At 48.3% G+C, this 19,070-nt stretch overlaps 2 protein-coding genes across 2 annotated transcripts; one reads left to right on the top strand and one right to left on the bottom strand.

Moving 5' to 3' along the window:
• The first annotated feature begins 6,974 nt into the window (after positions 1-6,974).
• LOC136479146 (uncharacterized) lies at positions 6,975-9,437 on the top strand. Its single transcript, XM_066477106.1, has 4 exons — positions 6,975-7,452; positions 7,732-7,796; positions 8,082-8,464; positions 8,546-9,437. Exons 1-4 carry the CDS (start codon positions 6,975-6,977, stop codon positions 9,435-9,437), a joined length of 1,818 nt encoding a protein of 605 aa, XP_066333203.1.
• A 6,789-nt stretch (positions 9,438-16,226) lies between these two features.
• LOC136479145 (secreted RxLR effector protein 161-like) lies at positions 16,227-16,727 on the bottom strand. The gene has a single exon (XM_066477105.1). The coding sequence runs from the start codon at positions 16,725-16,727 to the stop codon at positions 16,227-16,229; it is 501 nt and encodes a 166-aa protein (XP_066333202.1).
• Between the last annotated feature and the right edge of the window lie 2,343 nt (positions 16,728-19,070).

The following is a 19,070-nucleotide window of genomic DNA, read 5'->3' as shown; positions in this document are numbered from 1 at the left end:
TTTGGTTAATTGATGAAACCCTAAGTGCTAACCTAGTTTATCAAAGTGATTATGAGATAGGTAGCACTACTCTAAGTGATGAAGCAATGGCGAAGATCATGATGATGGTGACAGCATGGTGATGATCAAATGCTTGAACTTGAAAAGGAGAAAGAGAAAAATAAAAGGCTCAAGGCAAAGGTATAAATAGTAGGAGCCATTTTGTTTCGGTGATCAAGACACTTAGCGAGTGTGATCACATTTAGGTTAGATAACCATACTATTAAGATGGGTGAAACTCGTATTGAAATGCGGTTATCAAAGTGCCACTAGATGCTCTAACTCATTGCATATTCATTTAGGATCTAGTGGAGTGCTAACACCCTTGAAAATGCTTGTGAAAATATGCTAATACATGTGCACATGGTGATACACTTGGTGGTTGGCACATTTGTGCGGACAGTCCAACGGTGCTACCGGCGCCCTATACAGAAAAGACAGGGGTTCATAGAGTGACCGGACGCTGGTGGTGCAGTGATCGGACGCTGGGTTCAGAGTCCGGTTAGTGACAACAGTAAGCACACGGTCTCGGTCTTGTGATCGGACGCTAGCGTGTAAACTGACTGGACGCTCATGATCTAAGTCCGGTCAGTGCTGACGTACGCTGACGTGAGGCGCACAGAGGAAACGTTGAGTGACTGAACGCTGGGTGTGTTCCGTAGAGCGGTCATGAAATTTTACATTTGGAACCTTACTGGAAATGATCGGACGCTAGGGTCCTGTGTCCGGTCACTTTCTAACTGACGCGTCCGGTCGTCACTTGACCGTTGAGATCGGGTGATCAACATTTGAAGAGAGGGGACACGTGGTACGCATCGCGTGACCGGACGCTGAGGTCCAGCGTCCAGTCGATTTGACCGGAGTGTCCGGTCACCCCGTGTTGTGCCCAGTGAAGGGGTACAACGGCTCTATTTCGTGGGGGCTTCTATTTAAGCCCCATGGCCGGCTCAAGCTCATTCTCTTGGCCATTTGCATTGACATAGCAACCTTGTGAGCTTAGCCAAAGCCCTCCCACTCATCTCCATCATTGTTTCATCATCATTGTGAGATTGGGAGAGAATCCAAGTGCATTGCTTGAGTGATTGCGTCTAGAGGCACTTGGTGTTCGTGTTTTGCTGCGGGATTCACTTGTTGCTCTTGGTGGTTACCATCACCTAGATGGCTTGGTGCAGCGGAGGAGGATTGACACGAGTCGGTGATTGTTCGTGGCCATCTTCGGTGATTGTCAGGAGATTTGTATCTTCCCCGGCGGAGCACCAAAAAGGTAACTCTAGTGGATTGCTCATGTCATTGAGTTACCTCACTTGTGGGTAGGTTCTTGCGGTGTCAAAATTGTGTGGACGAGGTTTGTGCAACACCTCTTATCCACCGAACCACCAAGTGTTGGTTGACACAACGGGGACGTAGCGTGTTGGCAAGCATGTGAACCTCGGGAGAAAATTGGTTGTCTCTTGCCATTTGGTATTCTCCCGGTGATTGATTTAATATTCACCTTGTGATTGGTTTACTCCTCTACACGACGGTATAATCAACCTACTCACTCATTTATATTCTTGCAAGCTAGTTGTGGCAAGCTCTTTAGTGTAATTGGAATTGAGAGCTTGCTTTGTTATTTTAAGTTCATCTAGTGGGGCTCTTTAGAGTAGCAAGATTGAGAGCTCTTAGTGGGTAGTAACATTGCAAGTTGTGTGCCTAGTAATCATTGCAATTAGAATTGTTGGATAGGTGGCTTGCAACCCTTGTAGAGCTAGAGCAAGTTTGCACTTCGCTATTTGTCATACTAATCAAATTGCTCTAGTTGATTTGTAGATTTTTAAATAGGCTATTCACCCCCTTTCTAGCCATATTAGGACCTTTCAGAGGGTATGAGTGGTTAAGGGGTATTGTTGTCCTTTGGCCTTACTGTGAATGGTTTTGTTGTTTTTTAATTTTTTATTCCAGATACAACTAATAGAGTTAAAAGTAAGGGTAAACTGAGCCTTAGTAGTTACAAAGCAGGGGTAAAATCACAACGATGACAAAAACGAGGGTAAAATCACAATTGGATATCAAAGTAGGGGCAAGAACATAATATTCCCTATTTATTATGCATGCACTAATCAACGAAAGAATCTACGTGCTCTGAAGGCCTCGCGCTTACATGAGCCACTGCTATGTTACCGCATGTGGAGGTTACGTCCCTAGCCATGAAAACCTGCATGTGTGTCCATGTAACTAATTGTTTGTAGTTTAATAGGGTGTAAGGCGTGACTTGGACGAAGGTGATATAATGATCCCACGATCAACACCATAAGCAAAACCCTAGAAGCACAAAAGAAGACCCAAGATATCAAGCAAAGTCCAAGCACGAAGATAGGAACCAAGCCAGACGAAAGATCGTGAAGAAACGAGCTCCACAGAGGTGACCGGACGTGGCCCTATGAGGACCGGACGCATCAGATCAGTTGCTTGTTAACAGCAGGCGTCAACAGCAGGCGTCGGTAGCTGTGACCGAACGCTGAGCGAGGCAGTGACCGAACTTCACTGTTCATCATCGCGGCAACAACTCAGTGAGGACCGGATGCAGCGGCACTGGATGACCAGACGCACAAAGTGCAGCGTCCGATCATGTCCAGAGAGGTTCTAGAGCGGCGCAAATGCGACCAGACATGTCCGGTCGATGATGACCGGACTCGGTCCAGAGTCCAATCAACGCACACGCTCAATGATCGGGATGACCGGACGCGTCTGGTCAGGACGACGGCAGCGTTCGATCAGTAGCAGAAAGTTGGGTTTCGCCCCCAACGACTACTTTCTTTATGGGGATTATAAATAGACTCCTCCAACCGGCCATTTGAGGGGTGGAGAGCTGAGGAAACATATCATGGGTGTTGATACACCATTTTAGTGATCTCAATTTGCATAGTGCTTAGTGATTCATTAGGTAATTAGCGTAGGTGCTTTACGAAGTGCTTAGGTTGATTAGACCACCGCTTATGAGCTTGCTTTAGGTTTAGGCCTAGTGTTTAGTGAGGTTTGTACATCTCTTATCACTCGGTGCTTGTGCGCACCATTGTTGTATATCGGAGGGGCTTGTAGTCTTACGAAATCACACCAACCATGTTTCTGGTGTGGCCGCCACCGTGTACCGAAGGGAACAAGGCCCGTGGCGGTTTGGCCGGAAGCTTGATAGTAAAGATGACGGGGAGCATCCGGGAGAGGCTTGGTGGAAGGCACGTCGGAGACCCACTTGCGCATGGGGAAGGCCTGAGGCTATCCACAGAGTTACCCGACCGGGAGCTTGGCCCTTGCGAGGGATTCCTTGTGAGGGGCTCCAACGAGGACTAGGGAGAAGCTTGCGCGCTTCTTGATACCTCAGTAAAAATACCAAAGTCATCAACAGGAGTTTGCATATCTCTACCTTACTCTTTAGCTTCCGCATTTACATTGCAATCTTGGTGTGTGCTTTACTTTTCTAGCTTAGTGATAAGCTAGTTGATAGGTTTAGAACTAAGGTTGCATAACTCCTTTTGCGGTAGAGATAGCAACACACTTGCAAAACCGTATTAGCACATTTAGATAGTTTATCTTTTGCTTATGTTTTGCTAAGGGTAGAAAAAGAGGCCATAGTTTAGAGTTAGAGTTTTAGGTTGTCTAATTCACCCCCCTCTTAGATGTCACGGTCCCTTACACCTATGATAAGGTGGACTGGAATTTTTTGGAAGATGTTCTACTAAAAAAAGCTTTTTTGATATTTAGATTCAATGGATCAACAAGGCGGTTAGAGGTGGCCGAGTATGTATAGACTTAAATGGAGAAAGAGGTGAATTCTTTAGAAGCTTTAAAGGTCTTATACAGGGTGATCCCATGTCTCCTCTTCTTTTTAACTTGGTAGCTAATGCGCTTTCAGCTATGCTTACTAGAGCTAGCAGTGCTGGTGTGATTCAGGGATTAGTTCCTCACCTAGTTAATGGAGGTATTACGCATCTACATTACGCTGATGACACTATGTTGCTGCTCCAGTTTTCAGCTGAGATTCTAACCAATGTCAGAATGATCCTATCATGTTATGAAGCCATGTCAGGTATAAAAATCAACTATGAAAAAAGTGAGGTATTCACTGTTGGCCTAACAGATTGTGAGCAGCAGCAGGCAGCTAGTGTGTTGGGTTGCAAAACTGGATTTTTCCCCATGAAATATTTAGGCATGCCTGTGAGCTATTGCAAAATGACTAAAGCCCAATTGAGATATGTAAGTTGTAAGGAAAATGGACCCTTGGCCCATTTACTTTGGATTTTGGTGTTTGATGACCAACACAACCAAATTGGACTAATGAATTTGTAAGTGTTTGTTTTGTAGTCCAATAGGGTGCAAGACGTGACTTGGATGAAGGTGATGTGATGATCCGATGATCAACACCTCAAGCAAGACTTTAGAAGCACAAGTGAAGACCCAAGATATCAAGCAAAGTCCAAGCATGAAGATTGGAACCAAGCCGTACGCAAGATCGCGAAGAAACGAGCTCACTGTGGTGACCAGTTGCTAGACCGGACGCTGGACAAGCGACCGGACGCTGGGTGGAGACTCGGCAAACAGGCGACCGGACACGAGGACCGGACGCTGGCGGCAACCGACCGGACGCAGGAACACAGCGTCCGATCGAGTATAGTAAGGTTCCAGAGCGGCATATCTGCGACCGGACGTGTTCGATGGTAGGCGACCGGACGCTGCCAGCATCCGATCAGTGTTTTGCCGTCTCAACTGTCAAGACGACCGGACGCGTCCGGTCAGGACGATTCAGCGTCCGGTCAGTAGCAGTTTCGCGGGAATTCGACCCCAACGGCTACTTTCTCAGTGGGGCTTATAAATACAACCCCTAACCGGCCATTTGAGCAGAGTGGAGCTGAGGAAACATACCAAGGGTGTTGATACACCATTTTAGTGATCTCCACTTGCATAGTGCTTAGTGTTTCATCAGGTGATTAGCGTAGGTGCTTTGCAAAGTGCTTAGGTTGATTAGACCACCGCCTATGCGCTTGCTCTAGGTGTATGCCTAGTGTTTAGTGAGGTTTGCATACCTCTTGCCACCTCATGCTTGCGAGCACAAGAGTTGTACATCGAAGGGGCTTGAAGTCTTGCGAGATCGCACCAACCGCGTTTGTGGTGCGGCCGCCACCGTGTACCGAAGGGAACAAGGCCCGCGGCGTTTCGACCGAAAGCTTGATAGTGAAGACGGCGGGGAGCATCTGGGAGAGGCTTGCCAGAAGGCACATCGAAGACCCACTTGCGTGTGGGGAAGGCCCGAGGCTATCCACGGAGTTACCCGACCGGGAGCTTGGCCCTTGCGAGGGATTCCTTACGAGGGGCTCCAACGAGGACTAGGGGGAAGCTTGCGCGCTTCTCGATACCTCGGTAAAAATACTGGAGTCATCGATGGGAGTTTGCATATCTCTACCTTGCTCTTTAAGCTTCCGCATTTACATTGATCATATTATTATCATTTGCGGTAGAGATAGCAACACACTAGCAAAACCGTAGTTGCACATCTAGATAGATTATCTTTTGCATAGGTTTTGCTAGAGGTAGAAAAAGATGCCATAGTTTAGAGTTAGAATTTTTAAGTTGCCTAATTCACCCCGGCCTCTTAGGCGTCCACGTGTCCTTCATAAGTGATAAAGCTGAGAAGAGGTTAGGTACTTGATAGTGTGACTACCTTTCTTCTAGAGGCAAGTCCACACTGATTGAATCATTCCTATCTAGCATACCTATGTACACTATGGGAGTGTATGAACTTTATGAAGGAAACTACCAGTTATTAGATTCAATCAGATCTAGATTTTTCTGGCAAGGCACATGTAAGAAAATGAAATATCATATGATTAAGTGGGAAGCCCTCAACAGACCCAAAGAGTTTGGAGGTCTGGGATTTTCATATGTTAGAGTTATGAATATATGTCTGATGGCCAAGTGGATTGATAAGTTAGAAAGAGGTGATGGTAGTTTATGCTGCTCCTTGCTCAGGAAGAAATATTTGGGGCAGAAGAGCATCTTTCATATCAAGAATAGAAAAGGTTCTCAATTATGGAGGTCTCTATTAGATATGAGATTTTGGTATAAAAAAGTCTGAGTCATTGATGTTAGAGCTGGGCAACAGTCAAGATTTTGGCATGACTACTGGTTGGGTGAATGTCCATTAAAGATCAGATTTCATAATCTCTTCCAAATTGCATCTAACCCTGACATAGAGGTGGCTAAAGCTTCGGTGAATGGACAATGGTCCATCTCCTTTAGAAGACAACTGAGTGAAAGTTTGAGGGACGAATGGCTGGAACTTCAGAATATGTTGTATGAGGCATCTGTCTGATGGTTCAGACTCAGTAGGATGGGCTTTAGAGAAATCAGGGAAATACACTACTAGTTCATTGTATAAGGCGATAAGATTTGGAGGTGTCTCTGACTTTAGAGCTATCCTGATCTAGAAATGTCCTATTCCGTTGAAAGTGAAGATTTTCTTGTGGATGGCTGTGTCAGGACCGATGGCATCCACTCTGTGCCGAATGAGCAAGTGGAGGCTGCGGTGCCGGGCTCGGCAGGAGGAAGGCTTGCTCGGCCCAAGAAGAAGAACATTCAGGTGTTTGGGCCTCAGTGGGAGAATGAGTGAGCCTGGTATGTATGCGTGTGTGAGTTTGTTATGTATATGAGAAGGCTTAGGCCACAGAGAGAAAGGCATGAACATTGTAAACCAAATATTCTAAACTACAGCTAAAGCGTCGTCTGCTCCGGTTCCTCCTGCTCTGCTGCCTCACCCTTGCTTCGATTCCTCTTTCCTTCCTCCATTTGCTGACAAATTGGTATCAGAGCCTATCGTTCCTTGGCCGATCTATCATATCCACATCCTGGAACCCCACGAAATTATCCACGACCATTTTACCAGATTCTGTAAGTATTTCGGTGCCATGGATATCAACACCAAGCTCCTGATGGATGAGCTCAAGTCCGTGAAGACCCACCTCAAATCGTCCCTTGGGGAACATATCGGGGAGGTGGAGGTGTCGCTGGGCAAGCGGATCGGGGCGGTGGAGTATTCCATCGCGGATCGATTCAACCAGTTGGAGGATGCCGCTAAGGTGTTCGATGAATGGAAGCCCAAGGTGGATGCGTTGGTGGCGGAGCTGCGCTCGGAGTTGGGGGCAGTCCACAAGTCTGATGCAGTGGTGGAGCAGTTGCACGAGGAGATGACTGCCCTTCGCAAACCTGTGAGTCATGTGGTGCTCGACTCGGAGCTGGCGACTTCCGCTGGTGTCCTAAAGTTCCATCCCGTGGTGGCCGCGGCGACATCATCTGCCGGGCACCCGGCCATTGGCCCGTCTGTTGGGCACGGCGTTGCACATCATCACCAGGGGTTTGAGTCCATGGCTCAGCCCTCGGTCAAGGGTAAGCCAACCATCCATCCCCTTCCCTAGCCCGCCCATCAGTTTGTCCTGCATCGGTCTCTTTCTAGTTCTGCTTTGGACATGGGGGATCGGGAGTTTTCTGGTGTTGAGGGTGCGCCGCACGAGTATCGCGCGCATTGGGGACCTTAGTATTCTAGTAGCAAGTTACCGAAGATGGATTTTCTAGTTTTTGATGGAGAGGGTCCAAAGTTGTGGCTCAGTCGTTGTGATGACTATTTTGACATGTATTTTGTTGAGCCCAGTCAATGGATTCGTGTAGCCACGATGCGGATGACAGGTGCTGCATCTCGCTGGTTGCAATCTTTGGACCCAAAGGTGAAGAAGGTTAGTTGGGAAGAGTTTTGTCAGTTGGTCCTAGATCGTTTTGGTCGGGATCAGTATGAGTTGTTGATTCGTCAGTTGTTTCACATACGTCAAACTGGAAATGTTCAGGAGTATGCTGATAGGTTTACTAGGTTAGTTGATCAACTCATAGCTTATGGCAAAATTACTGATCCCCTATTCTATGCTATGCGTTTTGTGGATGGGTTAAGGGATGACATTCGTTCTGCTGTGCATATGCAACGCCCATCTTCTGTCGATGCTGCCTGCGTTCTCGCCTTGTTGTAGGAAGAGCTGGTGGATCCTAGGCGAAGGAGATCGGCGTCCAAGTCTCTACCTATGCTGCCGACGGCCACCGCTCCTGATCATGGCAGTCGGGCAGCTACGGGTGGGGCTCTAACTGATGACCGTCGACCCCGGGGCATGGAGGACAAATTGAACACACTGCGGTCTTATAGGCGTGCCCGCGGTTTGTGTGTTCGATGTGGAGAGAAATGGTCTCACGACCACAAATGTCCTGAAGCCCTCCAGTTGCACACTCTCCAGGAGTTCTGGGACATGTGTAATTTGGATGAATCTAATGGTGTTGATCAAGCCACTGATGAGGAGACTTCAGCACAAGTTTTTGCTGTCCAGGTGCTGGCGTCAGTGGCTGCTTCTTCTCTAGTTCGGTCTATCCATCTCGAGGGTTCAGTCCAAGGCATTCCAGTTTAGATTTTGATGGATTCTGGCAGTACTTGTTCTTTTGTCAGTACTGATCTAGCTAGTAAGCTGACTGGTGGCCAATCTCTGGTAGTTCCACCTCGAGTTCACATGGCTAATGGTAACATCATCGAGTGCCCACAGTTGTTCAGTGCGCTCTCGTGGGAAGTGCAGCAGTGTCCGTTTAGTTCAGATTTCTTGGCTTTGCCTATGCCATCATATGATATGATTCTTGGCATGGACTGGTTGGCACATCATAGCCCCATGCAGATTGATTGGCAGCACAAGTGGCTCTTGATTCCTCATGGCCAGACTATGGTTCGCTTGCAAGGCAAGTTGATGGCATTACCAGAGGGTTCTATTATTCAAGTGATGGCTTTGTCAGCTGAGGACACTGCTCAACACACCCTGGTTCATCCAGCAGTATCTGAACTGTTGCAAGAGTTTGATTCAGTTTTTGCTCCTCCCACTGGTTATCCTCCTGCACGACCTTTGGATCATGCTATACCTCTGATTCCAGGAACGCCGCCCGTGCAAGTGTGTCCTTATCGCTACCCGCCTGTTGTCAAGGATGAAATTGAGAGGCAAGTAACCGATATGCTCAGGGTAGGCATCATTCAACCTAGTAACAGTCAGTTTTCGTCTCCGGTATTGCTGGTCAAGAAGAAGGATGGGTCATTCAGATTCTGTGTGGATTTTCGGCACTTGAATGCAGTGACTGTTAAGGCCAAATACCCAGTACCGGTGATCAAGGAGTTGTTGGATGAGCTGACTCATGCTTCGTGGTTTACTTGTTTGGATCTCACAGCCGGCTATCATCAAATTCGCCTCCAGCCGAGTGAAGAACCCAAAACAGCTTTTCAAACTCATTCAGGTCAGTACGAGTTCCGGGTTATGGCATTTGGACTCACGGGGTCCCGGCCACATTCCAGAAGGCGATGAATACTACCTTGGCATCGTTGCTTCGCAAGGGAGTGTTGGTTTTCTTTGATGATTTCCTTATTTGCAGCCAGTCGCTTGAAGAACATTTGGTCCACCTTCGGCGGGTGTTGGATCTCTTACGCCGTGATCAGTGGCAAGTTAAACGCTCCAAATGTGTCTTCGCCCAATGCCAGTTGAAATATTTGGGGCATGTTATCTCGGAGCAGGGAGTGGCGACTGACCCAAACAAGGTTCAGGCAGTGTTGAATTGGCCAGTGCCATCTTCGGCTAAGGAGCTTCGCAGTTTCTTAGGGTTAGCGGGCCTACAGGCGTTTTGTGAAGCATTTTGGGGTAATTTCCTGGCCTCTAATAGACTTGTTGAAGAAAGGAGCTTTGTTCTTATGGTCGACAGTCCATGAAGTTGCTTTTCACGCTCTGAAGCAGGCCCTGACATATGCTCCAGTGTTGGCTTTACCGGATTTTTCCAAACCATTTTATGTGGAGACAGATGCCAGTGGGACGGGCATTGGTGCAGTGCTTACACAAGATGGTCATCCACTAGCTTTCCTCAGCAAATCCCTGTGTCCCTGATCTCAAGGTCTGTCTACATATGAGAAGGAATACCTAGCCATCCTTTTGGCAGTGGATCATTGGCGTAGCTATTTACAGTATGCTGAGTTCCGCATTGTGACTGATCAGAAGAGTTTGGTGCAACTGTCAGAGCAGCGACTGCATACGCCTTGGCAGCAAAAAGTTTTTACCAAGCTCCTTGGATTGTAGTACCAGATTATGTATCGTAAAGGCGTGGATAATCGCGCTGCTAATGCTTTGTCTCGCATACCAGCACGGCAATGTTCTGCGGTCTCTGTAGTTCAACCACAATGGTTGCAAGAGGTGGCTGCTTCTTATGAATCCGATGCCCATGCACAGCAGCTGATTGCTAAACTGATCCTTGATCCTGCGGCTGTTCCCTGTTTCACTTTTCGGGATGGATTACTATGCTATAATCAGCGTGTCTGGATCGGTCATAATTAGGAGCTCCAGACTCGTATCATTGCTGCTCTCCACACCAGCCATGTGGGAGGTCACTCCGGGATTCCAGTCACTTACCGCCGTATCAAGCAGTTGTTTACCTGGACAGAGTTGAAAGCAACAGTCCAAGTCTTTGTCCATTCCTGTCTCACTTGTTAGCAAGCCAAGCCAGACCGTTCATGGTTACCTGGCCTCCTGCAACCTTTGCCGGTTCTGGATCGCGCTTGGCAGGTAATCTCTATGGATTTTATTGAGGGTCTTCCTTTATCTGGCGGCTTTGACTGTATTTTGGTTGTTGTGGACACCTTTTCCAATTATGCACATTTCCTGGGCCTTAAGCATCCTTTCACTGCTGCTGGGGCCGCTAAGCTGTTTTTGTCCCAAGTCTACAAGTTGCATGGGTTGCCCAACGCTATTGTCTCCGATCGGGATCGTATCTTTACCAGACACTTATGGCGGGAGCTGTTCAAATTGGCTGGGGTCGATCTGTGTATGAGTTCGGCATATCACCCGCAATCGGATGGCCAAACAGAGAGGGTCAATCAGTGCTTGGAGGCTTTTCTCAGATGTTATGTTCATGCTTGTCCACGCCGTTGGAGTTCTTGGTTGGATGTGGCGAAATTCTGGTATAATACTTCGCTTCATTCGGCTCTCGGCCGTTCTCCATTCGAGGTGCTGTATGGGTTTGCTCCTCGCCAGTTTGGGCTACCGGCTGCTGATGATCACCTTATCGCTGATCTGTCTGAGTGGTTGTGGGACCGTGATCTGATGACTCAGTTGATCAAACAACATCTTCATCGAGCTAAGCAGCGCATGAAGAAGCAGGCAGATGAACGCCGTTCCGAGCGCGAGTTTCAAGTTGATGAGTGGGTTTTCCTTAAGCTACAGCCCTATGTGCAATCGTCATTGGCCGACCGCGCCAACCAGAAGCTAGCATTCAAGTTTTTCGGGCTCTTTCGGATCCTGGAGCGTATTGGGTCCGTCGCCTACCGGTTGGAGCTTCCTATTTCGTCTTCTATTCACCCTGTTTTTCATGTGTCTCAGCTTAAGAAAGCAGTGGGCGGTCATCACGTTGTGGAGAAGACTCTGCCTCCTTCTTCCGTTCGTTGGAGTATTCCTGAGAAGATTCTTCAACGTCGCTCCATCTTCAAAGGTGCCGTTCCTGTGCGTCAAGGGTTGATCAAATGGTCTCAGTTGCCTTCATCTCTATCAACATGGGAGGATCTGGAGTACCTTCGTCAACAGTTTCCGCGCACTGCTGTTTGGGGACATCCAGGCGCGCAAGGGAGATGGGATGTCAGGACCGATGGCATCCACTCTGTGCCGAATGAGCAAGTGGAGGCTGCGGTGCCGGGCTTGGCAGGAGGAAGGCCTGCTCGGCCCAAGAAGAAGAACGTTCGGGTGTTTGGGCCTCAGTGGGAGAATGAGTGAGCCCGGTATGTATGCGTGCGTGAGTCTGTTGCATATATGAGAAGGCTTAGGCCACAGAGAGAAAGGCATGAACATTGTAAACCAAATATTCTAAACTGCAACTAAAGCGTCGTCTGCTCCGGTTCCTCCTGCTCTGCTGCCTCGCCCTTGCTCCGATTCTTCTTTCCTTCCTCCATTTGCTGTCAGGTTGTGCATGACCGAATTCGGTGTGGAGTTCAGTTAAAGAAAAAGAAGTGATCCGGCCCTGAGAAATGCTTTGTCTGTGATAAGCATGAATCTACTGACCACATTCTCTTTCAATGCCCATTGCTGTCTTCCTCTGGTCCTTCATGAGGGACTGCCTGGGGTGGTCGAAGTCACCAACTAGCTGCTCCTCTCTATTTTTAGAGATTTTGGTAGGATGTCGAGGTAACAAGCAGATGGTAACCATATTCCTATGTGCAGGGGCGCTATGGTCGATCTGGAAGTCCCGGAATGATGTGGTGTTTAACAAGAAAGTCATGACAACGCCGACGACGCTGATATACAAGACACTAATGCTATCCAAGACTTGGCACCCTCTCCTCAAGCCGAAGATGAAACCAATGCCGGAAGACACGATAAATCTGATCTCAGCGAATGCGTCTACTGCGGTGTAATTTGTCTCCCCTCCGGGGTATCATGTATCTACCCAGGTCGTTCTGTTAGTTCTAGTCGAGTTAGTCGTTGTGTGCTGAGAGCTTTTGTTGAGTTACTCTTTAAGTCGAGTTTGTTTTTCTAGTTGTTCAATATGCTGTCATTGTAAGCTGGAGGCCCCAGCATCGGACCAGGGTGTTCGATACGTTTTCTAATAAAGCTAGGTGAATATCTTTGGTCTAAAAAAAACCGCGGGTGGCAGGTTTGTTGTGTTTGGACCTCAAACCTAGGGAAGGATCTCAGAGCGATACGTGGCGTCATCGGAGAGCTTGCTTTGAGGGGAAGCATCTTTATGAAGGGCTCGTGGCCGTCCGATGCTCGAAATCCATTTTGGACCATTATGCACCCGTGGCTAAGAGGTTCAAGTCAAATACCTAGGGGTAGTCTTGAAATGTGTAATAGCCCAATAAATAAAGATAGTGGCTGCTCAAGACAACCATGTCTCCCACCTAAGTCATTTCCATAGGCTAGCCAAGTGTTTCATGTTTAGAGAGGATTTGAATTAGAGAGGGTGAGCACCTGTTAATCTAGTTTTCCAATTTCTAGAGGGAGGAAGAAGGGATGAGGCTAGACCTGGTCTTGTAAAGATGATTTGGTGTGATCAATCAATCAAGTTGTCATCTGAAAATGCGAGCCCATCTTTCCCCTCTCCTCTTTTCAGTGTTTTTGGTTGTTTTTTGGAGATCTTTGATATCTATTCGATCTGAGTTTTAGGGACTGTTTTAAGTTGATCTTCTGGTGCTATTGCCTCCTGGGAACATCTCAAGCCACTGGCTCAAGCGGTTTTTCCCACGAGCACAGAGAAATCAACTCGTTTTGGAAATGGAGAAAACCCCATTTTGGAGAGTCATTTCTTTCTATTGCCTGCCTTTGATCCTTTGGAGTTGAAACTTTGCAGATGTATTTGATCGAAATCTAGGATTTTTCCTTTTAGCTCGGGCTGGTGTTTCAGCAAAACTGGCCAGGCCGGTTCCATAAACCGGCCAAGCCAGTTCTAGCAAACTGGTCAAGCCAGCTCACAAACCGGCTAGGCTAGCTTCCCTATGTGGTGTGTAAAAACTGAAAACTGGCCAGGCTGGTCTGCAAACTGGTCATGCCGGTTTTCCTGTTGCTGTTTGTGTTTCTGCCGCGTTTTAGTTCGTTTCGCTTCCATGCAGTTTCTTCGTTGTCTTTGATCTTCGTTGATCTGTGTGATCTAGTTTCGGGCTTTGAAAGCGCTTGGGGTTTATTTTGGCACATAGGCCTGATTCTTGGAGGAAAATTTTGAATTGGCTTTCATTCACTTCCTCTAGTCGTCTGCTCGATTCTTCAGATTTTGATGTCTCCATCAACATGACAACATCGTTGCGCCGGCTGCTGATTGACACTGACAGACACAAGACGACGCTGACAAGTAAAGATAACGATCAATATAGGTAGAATCAATAAGCTGTAATAAGAAGAGTAATAATTGCATATGGCGACGCCTATATATATGGTTGTGCTGCCGTCCGTCCAGCAACTTGGGTTTGTGGCCAAGCAAAAACGACATCGATCCAACTCCATCGCAGTTGCAGCGGGAGAGGGGAGAAATGGCACGAGGACGGCTCTCCAAACTTACTGTGCTCGCCATTGCCGTCGCCGTCCCCGTGTGCTTGTACACCTCTTCCATCCTCGTGATCCTGGAGGTTGGCTGGGGAGATCCAGTACTTAGCATCCTCAGCTCATCACCCACGACTAAGGATGAAAACGGAACGAAAATATCCCGAACCGAACCGTATCGTTTTTTTATATTTAATCCGATCGAATCCGTATTTTCTTGTCCGACTTTACCGTTTTCGCTTTCGCATTTCAGATGTTTCGTATTTCAAATGTAAAAGTAGAAAACGGTTTAGACATTTTTCCGACCGTTTTCTACTTTTCTACTTTTAATTTGAAATATTCCGAATTGAAAATTCGGTTTAAACCGAATTTGGCCAACTGCATAGGTCATACAGCCCAATTACAGGTTGTTCACCACGCAGCTGTGTTCTTTCTACTGGTGGCCAGCTGCCCTCTCTTATAGACGGCGCTCAGCCTCGTCTCTCTTCACCTCATGAGATGTGCTAAATGTCAGGAAACCGGCAGCATCTACACGAAAGCCCACCTGGGCCATAGCCCATCAAGCTCATCGGTTTAACCCCCACCTGCAAAGTCAATCATTTGATAGTTTTTGCATCAGCCGAATAAATCTTTGTTACTCAAAAGAAAAATCTGAATAAATCTTTAAAATAAAATACTACATCTATTCTAAAAAGATTAATAAAATTATTCCGACTCAGATCGAGTTCATGTTTCTATAATATGCACTTGTTAATTATTATATGCACTTGAACTTGATCATGTATGCACTTAGTCATGCACTTGGTCTACGGGTCGGTATTCCGTATTGAGTTTTCGTATACCGACCGTGTTCGATATAATTCCGCTCGAATTGTTTCGTTTTCGAAATTCTCGATATTCCGTAAGTTCGTGTTCGTTTTCGTGTTCGGTTTGTCCGCTTTCGTTTTCGTTTTCGTATTCAAATGTAAAAGTAGAAAACGGTTGAGGAGTTCTCCGTTCGATTCCGTCCGTTTTCATCCTTACCCACGACTACCGCATCGGCACCGGCGTCGAGGCTGTCGTCAACGTACGTGGTCCACGTCGATCCAGGCGTTTGCTGTCTGCTCATGATCGAGCTGCTCACTCCATCAGTTCTAACCAGATAGCCATGTGCGCATGTCCTGCATGCGTACGGCCTCGTTTTTTTTCCCCGAAACATTGGGAGACGGCGAAAGAGAGAGTTGCATATGTTGTAGTTCGTCGAAGATTGTACTCGGGCGCTGAAGCTGCACAAGTTCTGATGGAAAGCCGTCGTCTTGGAAATTGGAGGGGACGCCGACCGGGCATTTCGGCCATGCCCCCGGCGGCGTCATCACCTCGCTGATGTTCCGCAATCAGCCGCGGCAAGGTGTACGGACCATACGGCGGCTCTATCCGGGATTGGTACTGCAACGCCGTTCTCCGTTCCGGCTGCGAGCGGCTGCATCGATCGTTGGTCTGAGGACGCTCCGGCCAGCTTCTCGACGCCCTTAGCGTGCGGTGCGGTGGCACCCGCCACAGGCTACTATACCCTGTTGGCCCTGGATCTCCGGTACGGGTGAGCCGACCGCTCACCGGCATTGTCGATCATATTCTATGGCTAGAGATAGAAGAAGGGAGGAAGAACAGAACGTAAACATACAGCACAAGAACGAGCGTTGGCCGGAGCTTTGCAGAGGAGATGACAAAACTGAACTCGCTCTCTTAACTAAGTTGTAGTGGAAAACTATATATACAACTCTAGTCATCTAATCCTAGTACACATACATGTCAGGTTGCTATGCTGCTACAGTGACTTGATGTGACAGCATGGCTGACTTTGGCGTCTGCCTCTGCTGTAGCTACAGTGCGGCAGGGAGTCTTTCGGCGTCTGCCCCTGCCGTGGCTACAATGCCGTGGCAGGGGAGCCCTTTTGACGTCTGCCCCTGCCATGCGTTCAGAGGAGAGCAGCAAATTACTTAATAATTTTTCTTATAATCCTGCTGCTAACCCTAGAACCTCCACCATGCCGATCATCTTCTTCAGCTCCATAAACCAATGACGGTCGAGCGGCTTGGTGAGAACGTCCGCGAGCTATCGACCAGTTTCGACGAACTCGATGACGATCTGTCCTCCATCGACACAGTCACTGAGGAAGTAGAACTTGACGTCGAGGTGCTTGCTCTGGTCGTGGAGAACCAGATTCTTCGCGAGGACGATGGCGGGCTGGTTGTCCACCATCAGTGCTGGTGGGTGAGCTTCCACACCGGTCAGCTCGTCCAGCAGCCGGCGCAGCCACACAGCTTGGCACACCGTTGTGGCCGCCGCTACATACTCTGTCTCGCACGTGGACAACGCCACCACCTTCTGTTTCAGCGACAACCATGAGATTAGAGCCGACCCGAGGAAGACAAGCACGCCAGAGGTGCTCCGCCGTCCATCGATGTCCCCCGCCATGTCTGCATCGCTGAACACAGTGAGTTGCAACCCACTTTCGTCGGTCTTGGGAAAGACGATCACCTGATCCACCGTCCCCTTAACGTAGCGCAGCAGCCGCTTCACCGCAGCCCAGTGATCCTCTAGGGGATCCTCCATAAAGCGGCTAACGTAGTCTACGACGAACGCAATGTTCGGCCTCTGTGGACTAGGTAGCACAGACCGCCAACGATGTTTCGGTAGAGTGTTGCATCTACCTTCGCGTGCGGAGGACATCGACAGCTTCAATAGCGAGATAGCGGCTCGTTTTCGAATGACTGCAACTCAGTAAAGAGAGCGAGTTCAGTCTGGCCATCTCCTCTGCAGAGCTCCGGCCAACGCTGGTGCTTGTGCTGTGTGTGTGCGCTCTGTTCTTCTTTTCTTTTTCTATCTCTAGCCATAGTGTGTGGTCGGCAACGCCGGTGAGCGGTCGGCTCACTCGTGTCGGAGATCTAGGGGCAAACAAGTGGTATCAAAGTCGTACAAGCGCCGTCGCTGGACTAACCACTGACGATGACGGACGGTTTGTAGATGGGCGACAGCAGTGACGCTGTTGTGGCTGCCCAGCCACGATAGGAGGTCGCCGTGCGCATGGTGCGAGAGGTCAGCGGCACCAGATGGCCGACGCTGACTCGCACACTATAATTGTTAAGTAATTTGCTGCTCTCCTCTGAACACGCGGCAGGGGAAGGCGCCGAAAGACTCCCCTGCTGCACTGTAGCCACAACAGGGGCAGGTGCCAAAGTCAGCCCTGCTGTCATATCTAGTCACTGTAGCAGCATGACAGCCTGACATGTGTGTACTAGGATTAGAGGGGTATAGTTGTATATATAGTTTTTCACTGCAACTCTACCCATCTAATCCTAGTACACAGACATGTAAGGCTCCTCTGCCGCACTGTAACTACAGTAGGGGCAGCGCCAAAGTCATGTCACATCCAGTCACTGTAGCAGCATGACAGCCTGACATGTCTTTGTACTAGAATTAGATGTGTAGAGTTGCAGTGGAAAACTATATATACAACTCTACCCATCTAACCTTAGTACACAGACATATCAGGCTGCAATGCTGCTACAGTGACTAGATGTGATAGCAGGGCTGACTTTGGCGCTGCCCCTACTATGGCTATAGTGTGGCACGGGGAGCCTTTCAGCGCCTGTTCCTGTCGCGCGTTTAGAGGAGAGCAGCAGATTACTTAACATACCCGTACTCGGAGACACTACAGGGATGAAAGTATAACCGTGTCCAATAAGACTTTTGTCTTCCCAGAGCTTCAGTGATTATATTGCGCACGTTGTTGTTTACAGTTTAGACGAAGAACCTCGCGATCCATATTATGTACTCGAACGCCAGCACTATATTTCATGATGCACTCTGGTAGTCGGGTGATAGGCTGATAGCCCATCTCTTGTTTGTTGAATCTCTCTAGTCATTCTTGCTTTTTAACAGGTGGTAAAATTTTTATGGATTTATGTCATCCGGGGATCCTTGAGGATTTTCCATGAACAAATTCAAATATAACTTTGTCTTGTTTCCCCTGATCTTTTAGCGGAAATACTCTGGTGAGGACATCTGTCGGACGCCTCTCGTCCCGGTCGCTTCTTCTCATGCCCGCGGACCGGTCCAACAGGCCTGCTGTCGTCTACCTCTGTTTCTTCACTAATAAAATAATATAGAGTGACATTCCCCCATCTCGCATCGCCCATCGGCTGTCGTAGCGTTCCCCATGGGCGCCTCCACCGCGCCGCCCATTCGCTGCCTTGCTCAGCTCTGCTTCGCCGTCGATGGTCACCCCACGCTGCTCCTGCTCCTGCTCTGCCGCTCCTGCCGCTTGCTTCGTCGCCCACCCCGCCTGACGGCGCAGGCACCACTGTGCCCACGCTATGAACGCCAGCTGGCCACTGAGGTCGTTGCGCGTGTGCTCGCGCCCGACGACGCCGACAGGCGCCGCCAGTGCAAGGAGAAGCGCTGGCGATTTACGTAGGAGAGAGAAGGATATGTCAGCCATCTCAGGAAAAACCTTTTACTCGTCTTTTGAAAAAACTGTAGTGAGCGGTGTTTTCTGATTCCTGATGTTTTTAACTATATATTGCTGATTATAGTTTTAAACCGACTGAATAAAATGAGCGTTTTCTATCGATTTCTGAAGGCCGACAGGACTATTACCTTGTTCTTTATAATAGTAAACTGACAGGGAAACCAACAACCGTCAGTGATTTTCGTCTTCTGGTAGTGTTGTTTCTTGGCCTTGTTTCCTTGGATTTTGATGTCCCTATCAAGCATCAACATTGTTGCGCCGGCTGTTAATTGACAGACACAAAGACAACACTGACAACTAAGCTGAATCCACAAATATAGGTGGATTCAATAAGCTGTAAGAATAATAGCATTATCAGTTGCATATGGCGACGGCCTAGCTATATGTGTAGCCTGATATAGACCGGTTGTGCTGCCGTCCGTGCA

The sequence above is a fragment of the Miscanthus floridulus genome, chromosome 9 (assembly GCF_019320115.1).
Source record: "Miscanthus floridulus cultivar M001 chromosome 9, ASM1932011v1, whole genome shotgun sequence".
NCBI classification, from domain to species: domain Eukaryota; kingdom Viridiplantae; phylum Streptophyta; class Magnoliopsida; order Poales; family Poaceae; genus Miscanthus; species Miscanthus floridulus.
The sequence above is the reverse complement of the archived record's forward strand: the minus strand, read 5'-3'. Positions and strand labels throughout refer to the sequence as shown.

Coding starts and splice junctions, on each gene's coding strand:
- LOC136479146 (XM_066477106.1), top strand. CDS start 6,975: ATGGATATCAACACCAAGCTCCTGATGGATGAGCTCAAGTCCGTGAAG. Junction 7,797..8,081: donor TGGACCCAAAGGTGAAGAAG/GTTAGTTGGGAA, acceptor GCCTTGTTGTAG/GAAGAGCTGGTGGATCCTAG. Junction 8,465..8,545: donor GCTGCTTCTTCTCTAGTTCG/GTCTATCCATCT, acceptor TTCTTTTGTCAG/TACTGATCTAGCTAGTAAGC.
- LOC136479145 (XM_066477105.1), bottom strand. CDS start 16,727: ATGGAGGATCCCCTAGAGGATCACTGGGCTGCGGTGAAGCGGCTGCTG.